General features: G+C 46.7%; 1 protein-coding gene across 1 annotated transcript in view; it reads right to left on the bottom strand.

The window, feature by feature from the left end:
* Positions 1 to 16,143, bottom strand: part of MTHFD1L (methylenetetrahydrofolate dehydrogenase (NADP+ dependent) 1 like) — a 187,606-nt gene that overhangs the window by 108,430 nt on the left and 63,033 nt on the right. The window contains 3 exon segments of the mRNA XM_043592612.1: positions 2,677 to 2,788; positions 9,491 to 9,559; positions 13,125 to 13,265. Of these exon segments, the coding sequence (XP_043448547.1) occupies positions 2,677 to 2,788; positions 9,491 to 9,559; positions 13,125 to 13,265 (322 nt within the window).

Here is a 16,143-nt window from a genome sequence, read left to right as displayed (position 1 = left end):
GGAGATCAGGTATTGAATTAGCAGCGGGACTGTCTAAAAAGGATATTGCCTGGAGGGTTTCTGCCAAGAGTGTGGGTCCTCTGCTGGAAGAGACCGGATGGGTACCACTGAATGTCAAAGCTTCAACCCTGGAGGGGCCAGAGGCAGACTAAGGGACTAAGGACAAGATGATGGAGGACAGAGAAGAAGCCACCTTTCCCTTCCCGTTATCGGTCAAAGGCAGGTCCAACGTAAGAGAGAGGAGAAGCTTAAATATGAATGAAAGTTGGAGTTTTCTTATTTTTGTGCGAGACGGCACACACGCTTTTTAAAATTAAAATGAGACTATTCTTATGGCAGAAAGTGATTAGAGGAATTAGAAAATTTTTTATTTAGAATTTCAGTTTCGCAAGATGAAGAGTCCTTGAGATGGATGGTGATGATGGTTCTGTAATAACACGGAAGCATTTGACTACTGATTGGTACACTTAGTCATGGCTAAGACGATCAATTCTATGTTAGATGGATTCTCCCACAGTGAAAAATAAACTCACTAACCAAAGGAAAAGAAGAAACAAAAGAAAAAAAGGGCAAGTTAACCTTTAGTAGTCACGTATCGGCAACGGAGAGGATGATAATAATAAGTGGTTTAGAATTGCTGAGTCTCACCCCATGTCAGGCGCTGTGTGAGGGCTTAGCGTGCACAGTCTCGCTTAAACCTGATTTCAAAGCTGTGAAGCGAGTCTTATATAAAGCCCTATTCTACAGATAAGGAAACTGAGGCTAAGAAGGGTTAAGTTACCTGAAGTGACCCAACTTGAAAGGAGCCAGATACCGACTCTTGAGCCGGTCCCCTAAACCATCTGGCAGGGGACAGATTTCCGGCACTGACTTCTCCCCTGCTTACAGCCCCTTAACACTAGAAGAGATCACAGAAATCATCAGCGAAATCACTGACACTTCCCTGGTCCTCCATGGTTTACACAGCAATTCCTCATTTGATAGTACTCATTAAATTACTGCAAGGTATTCTATTACCAAAAGAGGAAGGTGAACCCTGGAGAAGTTAGGTAACTACCAGTTAGGGTCATGATCCCACAGCTTCGATCTCAGGGTCACGGCTGCCCATCCACACGCAATTCGTCGTCTGGTCCAGTTTCTCACTTTTCACGTGAGAATGTCTCCCAGGGACACGCCCAGAGAGGCTAATGGTGTGTCCAAGGTCACACGGGAAGCTAGTATGTTTTGCACACCCCCTCAGCATACACCTTTAAAGATGCTTTGCCACGGAAACGCATATTCTAGAAATATATGAGGACAAAGTAAAGATCGGTACAGAGAGCTCTGTCGGCACAAAACAGAGTGCTTTCTTCTAGAAGCTCTTTTATTTGTGGAGTGGATGCGTCAGGACCACCACTTCACAGAAGCACCCCGCTTTTCAGTGCCTGCCCTGTGCAGACTCCTTGTCCATTAGCTCTGCAATTATGCTGTGATCGATCGAGCAAATCCATTTCGACGGCATGTCTAGCCAGTCTTATAGTGGATTTGGTACCCCAGAAGCCAAGTACAGACCCGGAGGAATGAACCAATAAATTCTCATTTGATCCCGACTGCATGCCTACAGGGAGTTCTTAAAAACAGTCTCAACAACCCTGGATGAACTTTATCATGGCTGGGCAGAAGAGTGCAGGGCTCAGAACCTTTTCTAGTGAAAGAACTCACTTCTCTGAGGTCGATAGGAGGCTCGTGATTAGCGCGAAAGCCGCGACCGTGAGACTTGACGATTACCGGCACCAACGTGGCGAGTGGAAATCACCCGTTGGCGCGTGAAGATCTGCCGGTGCGGTCTGTCTGATGCCAGATTCTGGCGCTTAGACCAAGACTCCTTGTTACCTGTTTGTCTTTCGTTGCCGTAACCTCGCGGGGGGCGTCGGGGCAGCAGTGCCAGAGCCCATTCTACGGCAGTCGCCCCCCCCCCCCTTTCCGTCTGGAATGGCCAATGGAAACCAAAGAGAAGCAGACACCGCCAAGGGGAGCTTGGCAGCAGCAGAGAGTGTGAAGTCCTACCAGTGAAATCTTCCAAGTCCGTGGGCGGCAGTCTCCCCTCCGTCAGACACAAACTAATCCTCCGATTTGAGGAAGAGCAAACTGATTTCTACTGCTAATGACGGCAGACGTTTGGTGAGTACTTCTGTTACTCACACACAGGATGACAACTCCGTACCCACGCTCCACGAAGGCCGGGCCGGGTCTGTTTCGCTCGTCATGTGTTTCCAGGCTCCGAGTGGCACGCCTTGCACATGCCAGGTTCGCGATAAATATTTGCCGAATGGATCAAGCATCTCACTTGGTTCTCATAATAACTCTACGAGGTTTGAAACCATGTTGTAATCACCGCTTTACAGATGAGAAAACTTAGGCTCAGAGGGTCGCTAAAAATGTGTCCCAGATCGCTCTGCCAGCGAGTGTCAGGCCGCGTATTCAAACCCGTACGAACTTGACGTGAGAAGCTACGGTCCCATCGCCGCATCTAGTATAGACCAGACCACAGGGCTTTTCCAATATTGAGACCCTCTGTGAAAGGTGGGTCTGAGAGACCATGTTTCAGGTCAGAGTGGGTATCGCTGTTTTTCTGCCACCGACTTTTAGACCTCTTCCATATTCTACAACAACTAAATTTAAAAAGAAATGACTTACCCACAAATCCTTCTTCACCAACCAGTTTCAACGCGATTTTGTCAGCCAGCACTGAAGAGTTGCCATGGGCGATGTTCGCAAAGGGGCCAGCGTGCACAAACACAGGCGTTCCCTACGGAAGTTGAAGGACAAATTAAAACCCCCAAAGACAAAGGGAGGAATGAACCAAGGCAGTGAGCCACCGAAGCCATTCTGCTTTTATCAATACTGCACAGTCAATGTACAAATTCTCAGGGCGCCTGGGTGGCTCAGTCGGTTAAGCGTCCGACTTCGGCTCAGGTCATGAGCTCGCGGTTCGTGAGTTCGAGCCCCGCGTCGGGCTCTGTGCTGACCGCTCAGAGCCTGGAGCCTGTTTCGGATTCTGTGTCTCCCTCTCTCTCTCTCACCCTCCCCCGTTCATGTTCTGTCTCTCTCGGTCTCAAAAATAAATAAACGTTAAAAAAAAATTTTTTTAAAAACCCAAATTCTCTCAAAGAAAATAAAAACACCCCGACTCTCCCAAAGGGCCAAATTCCTGGTGTATTCTCCAAGAGTGTCATCTGACATTTAATGCTGAACTAGGAGAAAAGCTGTAAGAATTGATTATTTCCTACTATAACCTTGAGAAAGCACTCAGCTGACTCACTGACTGTGAAGTAAACGATTTATCTCCCTTCACGGTATTTGGCATTACAGTTTTTAAAGGAACAGAATTAGACCCTGATGGTCTAGGAGGCTTAATTAGGTGTATTTTTTCCTTCCAAAAGAAGTTAATCACTTCTAGAAAAATCTAAAGAAAGCAAAAAAAAATCAATACAATTAATGAGTTGTGTGGAATGGCAGGACAACCATGTAACGTTGAAGTTCATTAGAGCCTATTTTTATATTTACACAATAAATTTGCTCTTCTGATTTGTAAAAATTCTACCTAAGTCTTTCTCATTGTTTAACTGGCTTCCATGTTAAAAACCTGGTAACTATTCAGATAAGAAAAGCAAAGAAAATTGTCCCTCTTGGTCAAATGCTAGAGCAATTCTTACTAAACAGGCAAAAGAAAACCCCACAACAATATAAGGGAATTATCAAAACCTTTAGATTTAAGTTGGTAAAGAAAAGCTGTCAATATATTCACTTTAAATGCCATTTCTACACTTTTCCTTCATCAGGGAGAGCAGACTGTAGCCCTATCTAAAGGAATTTATCCACATGCAATCAAACGCTCGGGTTTTATTTCGAGCCCAGCCAGGGCCACTGGGGTCTGTATACACGAAGCCATGGCCCCACCTGTGAAAATACAGGCTGCCCCTTTACTGACAGGAGGGAAGACAGGGAGTGATGTGGTGTGGGGGTGGGGGGGTGGGAGGCTGGGAGCCATGGAAAATTCCCATGAACCATGATGGGCTGCTGGCAGAACATATTTCAAAGATGAGAAAGCTGAACAAAAGCAGGAAGAAAGGCAGTGAAAGAAAAATCATCTCTGAGAATGAAAAAGAGAAGAGTTTATCAAAGCCACTCTGTGAGTTCTCTATTTACTTTTCTTCCCAAAGTCCTCAGGAGGGACAATGACACGGTCCTCGTGAGGTCATACAAATGTCTGTAAAAATAAAGCTGGGAATCTGGAATCCAAACATAGGTGCCAACAGATATATTTATGTGTGTGTTTAGTGTCCAGATCTCTCTGTGTACCTATCTGTAATTTCTCACTTCTGTACAGATGAACCTTTTATTTATTTATTTTTTTCAATATTTATTCGTTTTTGAGAGGGAGAGACAGAGCGCGAGTGGGGGAGGGGCAGAGAGAGGGGGAGACACAGAATCCGAAGCAGGCTCCAGGCTCTGAGCTATTAGTACAGAGCCTGATGCACGGCTCGAACCCATGACCTTCAAGATCATGACCTGAGCCGAAGTCTGATGTTTAACCTACTGAGCCACCCAGGTGCCCCACAGATAAACCTTTTAAATGCTCTGCAGAAAACACTAAGTCTCCATCACCATCTCCCCTTGCCGTCCTGGAATATGGCTGCCTGTGTTAAGGTAGCAGGCTGGGGAAAGCGTAGTGGGGACGTCACAGGCTCCATCCCTGGGTAGGCAGATGCCTTCACTTGTCTACACACAGCAGCATTCAGTGCGTCCACTGGTCTGAGAAGCATCAAACACTGGTCTGGTGGTGGTAGCGGTGACAGGGTGTGACTGGATGAGCATAAACACTTCACTATTCCTGAGATAACCACTGTGAGGACTCGATCGGCAGTGTTTTAATTTAAAACTAAAGGCCACACAGCAGGTTAATTACTAAAGCAGCATTAGAGCCTTGGTTTTGAAATTCCTATAGCATGGAGTCTGAATGGAAAACTTTACAGATCATTGTTAGACATTCAAATCCAGAGATGCTCACACACTCACCTAATATTTGCGGCTATGATACAGTACACTGAGTTAAAATACTTAGTCTAAGGAGCTCTGTGACTGGTCCAAAGATATAGAAATATCTACCATGAGTTCAATACTTTATTTCATATGCAGAACACAGAGGAAAGTAATGCAGGAACCATCTTGGTTTCTCATGATGACAAGGCTATGAATATCCTCCTTAATGGATTTTTCAAAATTTTCCAAAGATTAATACCTCAACTAATCATTTGCTTACCAGAGCCCTAAGAGAGCTTTGTATAAAAGAGCCTCCTCAGGGCTGTGAGTTCAAGCCCCCATGTTTAGTATAGAGATTACTTAAAAACAAAACAAACAAACAAAAAACCCCAAATCTGAGTATTTTCCAAACAAGGTGCCGCATACGGCAGTGTGCCTTGAAAAAAGAAAGGAAAAAGAGCTTTCTGCTATGCTGGAAATATTCTATATCCGCACCATCCAACATAATAGCCACTGTCCACATGTGGTTACAAGGCACCTAAAATGTAGCTAGCAAAAAATTTTTTTAATTTTTTTAAATGTTTAGTATTTATTTTTGAGAAAGAGAGACAGAGCACAAACAGGGGAGGGGCAGAGAGAAAGGGAGATACAGAATCCAAAGCAGGCTCCAGGCTCCGAGCCGTCAGCACAGAGCCCGACGCGGGGCTTGAACCCACGAACTGCGAGATCACGACCTGAGCCGGAGCTGGACGCTTAACCGACTGAGTCACCCAGGTGCCCTCCCAATTTTTAAAAAACAACTATATAAATAGAAAGGTAGCTCATATGACGGCGGAACCAAATTTGAAATTGTATTCAATTTAAAGTAATTGAGATAAAAATAACCACGTGTGGCCAAAGGCTACCATATTGGACAGCACATGGATACATATATGGCTCACCCAGGGTTAAAATGTTAAGACATTTCCATTTCTCTGTCTTCTTAAAATATTCCGCAGGGTGGGGCGCCTGGGTGGCTCAGTCGGTTAAGCGTCCGACTTCAGCCCGGGTCACGATCTCATGGTCCGTGAGTTCGAGCCCCGCGTCAGGCTCTGGGCTGATGGCTCAGAGCCTGGAGCCTGCTTCCGATTCTGTGTCTCCCTCTCTCCCTGCCCCTCCCCCGTTCATGCTCTGTCTCTCTCTGTCTCAAAAATAAATAAAATAAACGTTCAAAAAAAAAATATTCCGCAGGGAAGTTCTTACTCTGGCCATACATGAGAATCACCTGGGATACCCAGGCGCTACCTCCCTGACATTCTGGTTCACTTGGTCTGGGTGGAGCCTAGCATTAGTATCTCTAAATCTTTCCAGGAGATTCTAACGTGCAGCCAGGACGGAGAACTACGGGTCTCCTGGCAACCAGTAGTAAGGTAACCCCTGATAACCTGCTAGGGGACCAAAAGTCAAGGGTATTCAAACCTGAGCACTAAAGCACCATCTATATACTGAACAATGGTTTTTACGTTACAGGCTGACTTACATTCCAAGTGCCACTCGTTAGCCAGGTTCATTGGGAATGGTTAGGACCCACGTAGCAGAGTTCATAAATGCAGGTATTTTAACTGAATGCTGTTTTGTTATTTTTTTAAACGATGCCCATTGTCTGTTAACGTAATGACAAATGGCCTGGTCTTAAGTGAAAAATGGACACAAAATGTGAGTACAAGAATCATTTGGGAGCAGCCCGGCCCACTGACTCCTTCCCTAATGGAAACTAGACTTTTAGAATGGGTCATTACCTTATAAAGTGCAGGTAATTTTTAATTTGAGAAAGATAATCATTTAAAACAATAATCTGATGATCCCAAATAATGATAACAGTATGTTCATTTTTGAGGGGGACGTGTTACAAGGAAGCAGGGTCACGTCTCTAAGCTTTTTTCTTATTCACTCAGTTGTTTATTAAACAAATCTGTATTTTTAGGAGCGACGTAGTAAAAGTTAGTAAGTAGTCATTTAATTATTCAACAAGTGTTTGCCAAGCGCCTAATACATGCAAGGCACTTTCTAGGAGCCACAATCCGCTGGTGAACCACATGGAACAGGTCCTGCTCTCATCCTGGTGGATGAACAAAGTAGGGACTCTTACGCTGATACTCCCTGACATGCAGAGAATGACAGGACAGTGACAGGACACAGGGACTGGGGCTGGGTTGGACGCAGTGTCCCGGGAAGGCCTCTCCAGGATGCTGATATGTAAAGGGCATATGATTTCACTCCTATGTGGAATTTAAGAAACATGACAGAGAAAGTAGGGGAAGGGGAAAAAAAGAGATAAAAACAGAGAGGGAGGGAGGCAAACCAGAAGAGACTCTTAAATACAGAGAACAAACTGAGGGGTGCTGGATGCGAGGTGGGAGGGAGCATGCGCTAAATGGGTGACGGGCATTAAGAAGGGCACTCTTTGGGATGAGCGCTGGGTGTAAGAGATGAATCATTGTATTCTACTCCTGAATCCAAGACTACACTGTATGTTAACTAAGTTGAATTAAAATAAAATCTTGGAAAGAAAAAAAAGAATAAAGGACATGAATCCTAAAGTACAGGAGGGAACTAGACACGGGAAATCGGATGTCTGCAAGGGGTGTCCTGGGCAGGGAGAGGGAGGATGGGGGAAGAGGCAGGCAAGGGCCAGACCCTGCGAGGTTTCCAGCCAGAGGGAGGACCAGGGTAAACCACCCAAGGCTCTAGGCAGGAGAGCAACAGAGCCTGATTCAGTTTCCGAGCTCTCGGGTGGCGGAGCAGAGAAAGCATTCTGGAAGGGAGAGCGGAGGCAGTGAGGCTAGCTGGGCAGGAGGGTACACTGGAGGCTGGGCACACACACGGAAGAAGCCTCTGCAGGGATGGAGACAGGCTCCAGGATGATTCCTCGGACTTTGGCTGAACCATGGCCAGGCTGAAACTCAAAGACCCTATTTTATAACTAAGTTTGATACGTAATGGCTCTTGGCAGGCACACCTACGACTCTGAAATTCTGAGGTCAGGAGATTCTGAACGAGAGTCTGGGGGGTCACCATGTGGCTGATGGTGGGGGAAGGGAGGGCTCACACTTGCCAACTTCAGAAGCTGAGCTGAGGACAGGCCAGCAAAGGGAATGGAGGGGAGGCCAGCAGGAGGTCCAGGGACACAAGGCACCACAGAAGTCAGAAGAACTAAGTGTTCCAGAAGGAAGAAACATTACCTGCGTCAGACCTCGTGAAGAGGCCACACACATAGACGGGGACAGAGAAACGAACACCTGGTCGCATGGAGCTCACGCTGCGGGAGGCAGAGGCCCCACGGAAAGGTGCTCGCGCTCTCCCCTCCCCGCGCCCTCAACTGCGCACCTTCCAGCTCGGTCTGGTTCCACCATTTCTGTCCTGGTGTCCTGCGTCTGGATTCCTGCTCTCGACGGGTGCCCTTCCGACTGCACAGCACGTTCCTGCCCAAAGGCTTTGCACTAACTGTCCCCCTCCGCCCGCAAAGCTGCTCCTCACACACAGCTCGGTCTCTTGCCTTGCTCCCATCTCTGGTCACCAGACACCAGCCAGACACACACACACACACACACACACGCATCGCTCTCTGCTCCCTTAACCCCTCTGACTTTTCTTCTTCAAGTCTTTGCCGGCGGCTGACATGCTACATATCGACACACTTCTCTGCCATCTGTCTCCCCCACTAAAGCACAAGCTCCGAGAGGGCAGGGACTTTGTTGTCCTGAGCCACTGCTCCAAGGCCTGCCTGTGTCGCGTGTTAGATGAATACCGAACCTTCACAATGACCCCATTAAGTTAGTCTTCGGTACCATCATCCCTTCACACGGGAGAGAACAGAGGCGTGGCCAAGGTCACGGTTAGCGAACGGCAGAGGGTACGCTCAAACCGAGCGTTCTATCAGCTGAATGAACGAATAAATGGGTGGATATTGTTTGTCTTGCCCCTTCCTTCTCTGCTGGTTGCCTCCGCCTCCCTTGAGTGACCAGAAAACCAGACTGAAATACGGGTATTTTGATGAGAAAATTTAAGTTCGATGAAGACAAGGGCAGGGCAAATCTTATAAAAGCTTGCCTGGGGAGCATTTCTTGGCATACGCTGCGTGTTTTGCTTGGGGGGGGAAACCCCCCAAACTCCAACCTAATGGATTATGAAAAGCTAAGTCCAAAAAAGGCAAAAGAGAAAACATCACGTAAACGTGGCTACATAACTTACTGAGGTGTTAGATATGGCGTTTTAAAGTCTCCACTCCAGTCAATTAGTACTGCATTACCTAAGGAAAGAATCTGTAAATACACTTTTAAGTTCTTTTTTTTTTGGAGGACCAAGGACTTATTCGGATGCTCCCTGTGGGCTCACGCTGGCTGGAAACGCTCACGCTGTGTGGGGGTGCACAAGCGATCCAATGAATGCAAACGCTGTCAACAATTTCTATAAAAAGAAAATCACTTACTTCTAGGGTCTGCATCAGATTTGGTTTTATTGCATCTTTCATCAAAACTGTCAATGCGCCTGTGACCCCCTAAAGGAGAGAGGAAAAAAAAAACCTGCTTTAAGTGACTGACAAAAGATCATCTGTGCAAAGGTGAATCTCATGGCCATTTCTCACCAGCCCGCCTCGGAGGTGGGCATTCCCACAGGCTGCTCTCAGCTCGGAGCTACGGGTACCACGGCTCCGGCGGCCGTATCCTTCTCTCCCCCACCTGAATGCATGTCAACCATTCTGAGATGTGAAGTGATGGAGAAGTAGCAGTCCCTGCTTTTTTTAAAAAAAAAACAAACAAACAGGGGCGCCTGGGTGGCGTAGTCGGTTAAGCATCCGACTTCAGCCAGGTCACGATCTCGCGGTCCGTGAGTTCGAGCCCCGCGTCGGGCTCTGGGCTGATGGCTCAGAGCCTGGAGCCTGTTTCCGATTCTGTGTCTCCCTCTCTCTCTGCGCCTCCCCCGTTCATGCTCTGTCTCTCTCTGTCCCAGAAATAAATAAACGTTGAAAAAAAAAAAAATTTAAAAAAATAAATAAATAAATAAAACAAACAAACAAACAAACAAACGCCTTCCTTGATGGTGTTTAAGAGGCTTGCCATACAGCAGATCTTTCAGTCTGCCTAGAAGTATCTTGTGACAATTACACACGTTATTTTCTCATTATCAGAGATTATACTCTTGCCTGAAGAAATCAGATAAAGTATGACAATAAGGCTATTTACTGAGTGGGAATGGAGAAGGATAAAGGGGAATGTCCTAAAGCACCCATTTTTCTCAAACCAACCAACGAACACTTGGTTTCCCAGTGTTTCATCCCGCAGAGCCAGAGGCACTCAGAAAACTACATTTGGAAGGCTTCTGCTTTTCCATCTCTCATGCTGCCTGTCTTCCCGGAACAGAGTTGATGCCGCCTGTGAATAAAATGTGGCTACTGCCCCCTCCCAGTCCTACAAAGCTCTGGGTGAGGCCCCTACTGTATCGCCTTCCCCATTCCTGGAAAAGACGGGAGAAGGGAGAAACAGGGAAGAAATGTGAGAACAACCGGAAAAGTGTGCCAAAGAAGGCCACAGAGGGAGCTTTAGAGAAATAAAACAAAACAAAACAAAACAAAACAAAACAAAACAAAACAAAACCAAACCCTTCCACCTCTTCTACAGACACTGGGCAGATGCCTTCAAAACACTCGTCCGTGATTGTAAGGCTACGACAGGAGTAAATGCATGGCGATGTCGCCCGTGAAAGATAAAAATGCCACGAAACATATCTCAATGCATCAGAATCTAGCTGATCTTCCTCTTTTCAAAATACGTGAGTCCATTACATTCTCCCTCTGCGTCGGTGATGCCTCTTATCTTGTTGCGCCCAACGCACTGACTGTCATCGAGCCCAAGCAAAGAGAGCAGCTCTGGTCTGTTTGCTGAGTCCGGGGGGACAGAGTGTGGACACATTCCTCCAGAGGATGGCAGAAGCGATCGTCTTATGAGAAACTTCCAGAAGCCATTTATTCCAATTCTCATGGCAATACATAAATCCTTTTGACCAAGAGCAAAGTATATAAAAAGTTATAAAACAGGGGTGCCTGGGTGGCTCACTCGGTTAGGCGTCCAACTTGGGCTCAGGTCATGATCTCTCGGTCCGTGAGTTCGAGCCCTGCGTTGGGCTCTGTGCTGACAGCTCAGCCTGGAGCCTGCTTCGGATCCTGTGTCTCCCTCTCTCTCTCTCTCTGTGCCCCTCCCCCCGCTCGTGCTCTCTGTCTCTCAAAAATGAATAAACGTTAAAAAAATGTGTTTAAAAAAAGCTATAAAATAGTGAAATGAAAAGATAGATGCTCTAAAAATCCTTCCTTAATTTTTTATGAAAGACTAACTATTGGTAGTTCCAGGTTGATGAAACACAATTGGAAGAAATAGGTGCTTTTTATGAACAAGGAAGGCAAAAGATGACCCCAAAGAGTCAACTTTGGATTTATTTCCAGATCTGAGACTTGTATCACACACACACAAAATAAATCTAGGGAAACAATATTTCCAGATTAAGTTCCAAACTATTCTTGGTACATATTTATTAATACCCAATATTACGAACAAAGAAATATATTGATACAGAAACCATAATATGTTTAGCTTACACAGTTTACAAGATATTGATAATTAAAAAAAAAAAAGTGGGAGGGGAACAGAGAGAGAGACAGGAGAGAGAGAGAGAGAGAGAGAGAGAGAGAGAGAGAGAGAGAGAATCCCAAGCAGGCTTCACGCTGACAGCACAAAGCCTGATAAGGGGCTCGATCTCACACGAGATCATGACTTGAGCCAAAATCAACAGTCGGATGCTTGGCCGACTGAGCCACCCAGGCTCAGTTTCAAAAATACAACACCTTTACAGCAACCTGGATTTGGGTTTTCTCATTAAGCTTTATTCTAAGCATCCCAGGGACTGCTGATAAAAACACATTTAATTTAATTGACATATTTAATATTTGATTGACAAGACCTATGTGATGAGTCAGTCAGGTTCTCAGAAGCAGCCAAAAAGTAACTTTTGGCAAAGGATTCCAATTACATCCGAAGCGCCTGGAATTAATAAAATACTAATTTGCCTCTTTCCTCCCACAACTGGTTTCCAACTGCCAGGGAGCATCCAGCTGCCATCATGGTATGTGACCCGGATGTGGGAAAGTCAGCTGAAGTTTGGGGCGTGGAACGGCTTTCCAAACGCCTGTGTCATACCCTACGCACTTCGAAACAGGTCCAGGCACATGAAACAGCTATGCCACCAATGGGGTTTAAGTTCCCAGAAAAGGTGGTGATTCCGAAGAGGAAGAGAGATGAGCACGCCAAATGAGAGGAAGCCCAGCAAGAGACAGTGATGGGCCAGGACACCACGGAAGCTCAAAAAGCAGCACTGAACTCAAAAGGGAGCGAGATGGGGAAGACTGATTGAGGCAAGATCCGGTGTTACGATGTGACGCCCAAATGTAAGGCACAGGGTTAAGAAGCCAGGGCCAATTTTCACTTCACCTTTCTTTTTTGGTTTTTTTAAATGTTTATTTATTTTGAGAGAGAGAAAGAACGAGCGGGGGGGAGGGTCAGAGAAAGAATCCCAAGCACGCTTCACGCTCAGCGCGCGGAGCCCGAGGCGGGGCTCGATCTCATGACCGTGTGATCGTGACCTGAGATGCCATCAAGAGCTAGATGCTTAACTGACTGAGCCACCCAGGCGTCCCTGGCTTCCCTTTCGTGAAGGGGGAGCCGCTTACTTCTTAGTCTTTTGAAAGGCGATTTGTCCTCGATTTAAAGCTGGCACAGATCACCCTTGGTAAAAAAGCCGAGAGCTAACAGGAGGCGGCCCCACCCCAGCCAGGGAGCAGAGATCAGGACAGGCAACTATCAGGAAAAGCTTAGGAGATAAATTTCATGTGCTTTGGCTGCAGAGAGGTACAAACACATTGCCGCATGACAAACAGGCTGGTGAGGGACAAATGTGTCTGCAGAAATCATCTGAATTTCCTTGACACACGCTGCTAAGAAGAAAACCCTCATTCTCTTGAATCTACCACAGGGACACGGCCAGCTCTCCTGAGTTCCTGAGACGGACATACTCACCAAATCTTCTGCTGTCACGGGTTGCCCATTTTTGTCACTGGCCACCACCATTCTTCCCAGCCGCTCCTTCATGTCCGCGAGGCTGTCGGTCAAGGCCAGCACTGCCATGATCTCGCTGGCCACTGCGATGTCAAATTGTGCCTGAAAAGCAGAAGTACTGCTCACTGACCATGTCATGTGGATGGCCATTTGTACAAGTAGCCATATTGCAGTAAGTAGGCTCCCGCAGGCCTGGGGGTCTATCCTCCATGGGCCAAACTTTCTGGGGGTCTATCCTCCATGGGCCCATCCTCCTGGGGGTCTATCCTCCATGGGCCCATCTTCCTGGGGGTCTATCCTCCATGGGCCCATCTTCCTGGGGGTCTATCCTCCATGGGCCCATCTTCCTAGAGGTCTATCCTCCATGGGCCCATCTTCCTGGGGGTCTATCCTCCATGGGCCCATCTTCCTGGGGGTCTATCCTCCATGGGCCCATCTTCCTGGGGGTCTATCCTCCATGGGCCCATCTCCCTGGGGGGTCTATCCTCAACGGACCCATCTTCCTGGGGGTGTATCCTCAACGGGCCCATCTTCCTGGGGGTCATTCCTCAATGGGCCCATCTTCCTAGGGGTCTATCCTCAATGGGCCCATCTTCCTGGGGGTCTATCCTCCATGGACCCATCTTCCTGGGGGTCTATCCTCCATGGACCCATCTTCCTGGGGGTCTATCTTCAACGGGTCCATCTCCCTGGGGGGGTCTATCCTCAACGGGCCCATCTTCCTGGGGGTCTATCCTCAACGGGCCCATCTTCCTGGGGGTCTATCCTCAATGGGCCCATCTTCCATTCACAAGTAACTGGAGTGTCTAGAAACATGTACAGTCTTGTGCTTGGTGCTCCCTAGGGTGCGCTCCCTACTGTGGCCACAACTGTTCTTTCATTTGTTTTGCTGAGTAGGACTCAGCCTGGCTAGGCCCCTGCTGCTCCTGCCCATGGCACCATGTGGTCTGCTTTTGTAGCATGTCTCAGATTTGTAACCAATGATTAATGTGACTGCCTGTCTGATGGCTGTCTCTCCACCTCGGGAAGTAGTGCCATGAAGGCAAGACCCCTGGGGAGGCTTTACTCCTGGGTCTGCAGCATGGAGGACTGGGTGTGAAACCCAGCGGGCAGTCAATACCTATTTGCTAAATAAATACCTGCCGACCGCCTCCACTGTCATTCATTGGTGTGTCAAGGGGGTGGCATTTGTCCAGCAAAGAGCTGAGGGGCAGACAGCGCAAGATGGTTCTGAGGCCAGTTTTCCAGAGTTAGAGCTTCACACAGCAATGTGGACACCAAGTCAAAAGGTGACACAGTCAATTTTCAGCTGCCCACAAGGGCTTGGCCACATCAGACCTTGAAGCACCCAGCAACGAACGCTGGACAGCAGCTAGTTTCTGTGAAATGTTCCTGGGCTTTCCTAGTCCCTCTTCTGGATCTCACTCCAGGCTGGACATAGGCCAACAGGAACTAAAAGAGAAACAAGGAACGTGCCTTCCTCCTCTTTATAGTCCAACCTACTGGACAAAAATCACTTCATTAGACTCCACCTGAATTCTCTTCTTCCTGAGGGGCCATGTGAGCCAGACAAATTCAAGCTTACACGAGGAGAAAATGGCTGTGCCCTGGCGGGGTCACCCTATGAGACATGTTATTGTCCATTTCCTTCACTGACAAGAAAGGAAATGAAGGGAAATAAGGAGCTTTCTGGATACTTCCAGGTTGAGATTTCACTAGTCACTGAGGTACTGAAAAAATAGTACTTGAAAGTCAAACACAAATATGTTCAATTATCACTTTTTTTTTTTTAATGTTTATCTATTTTTGGGACAGAGAGAGACAGAGCATGAACGGGGGAGGGTCAGAGAGAGAGGGAGACACAGAATCGGAAACAGGCTCCAGGCTCTGAGCTGTCAGCAGAGAGCCCGACGCGGGGCTCGAACTCACGGACCACGAGATCATGACCCGAGCCGAAGTCGGACGCCCAACCGACTGAGCCACCTAGGCGCCCCAATTATCACATTTTCAATATAACCCAATCCAAACTATATATAATCCAATATAACCCAACCCAATCAGTGACTTTTCACTGTATCATACTCAGGATTCTCTATACCACCATTCCATTATAAACAGTGCATATAAAACACGCCTGAAAATTCTGAGGCTTTCTTTATAAAACATAAGACTAGAGATACTCTTATAATATTAACTATGTAATAATAAGTAGAATTTATGACATATAAGCTCTTCGTTTGTAATCATTATAATTTCAAGGTTTTGCGCCTTGAAGAACATTAAAAATGAACTAAAAGAGAAACAAAGAACATGCCTTCCTCAAAATTCAGCCACTGGAACTGGGTCAATTTAAATATTCTCTTTTTGAGACGAGTCGGTGGCTCAGTCAGTGAAGCAACCAACTTTGGCTCAGGTCACGATCTCATGGTTCGTGGGTTCCAGCCCCGTGTCGGGCTCTGTGCTGACAGCTCAGAGCCTGGAGCCCGCTTCGGATTCTGTGTCTTCCTCTTTCTCTCCCCCTCCCAGCTCGCTGTCTCCCTTTCTCTCAAAAATAAAGAAACATTGAAAAAAATTTTAAATAAATATAAAAAATACTTTTTTAAAAGAAAGTTTATGCTCATGCTCTGTCTCTGTCTCAAAAATAAATAAATAAATGTTAAAAAAAAAAAAGCAAAGCTTATTTATTTTGAGAGAGAGAGTGGAAGCACAAGTAGGGGAGGGTGAGAGAGAGAGAGAGAGAGAGAGAAGAGAGAGAATCCCAAGCAGTCTCTGTGCTGGGCACAGCCTGATGCGGGTCTCAAACTCACCAACTGTGAGATCATGACCTGGGCCAAAGTGCGACGCTTAACTGCCTGAGCCACCTAGACACCCCAACTTAAATACTATTCTTATTCATTGTATCGGCTGAATGTAGTACCTATGCTCATTTCCGTTTTGCAAAGAAAGTATTTCAAAATTAAATGAAGAGATTTTTATTGTT

Source organism: Prionailurus bengalensis, chromosome B2 (assembly GCF_016509475.1).
Source record: "Prionailurus bengalensis isolate Pbe53 chromosome B2, Fcat_Pben_1.1_paternal_pri, whole genome shotgun sequence".
Taxonomy (NCBI): domain Eukaryota; kingdom Metazoa; phylum Chordata; class Mammalia; order Carnivora; family Felidae; genus Prionailurus; species Prionailurus bengalensis.
The sequence above is the reverse complement of the archived record's forward strand: the minus strand, read 5'-3'. Positions and strand labels throughout refer to the sequence as shown.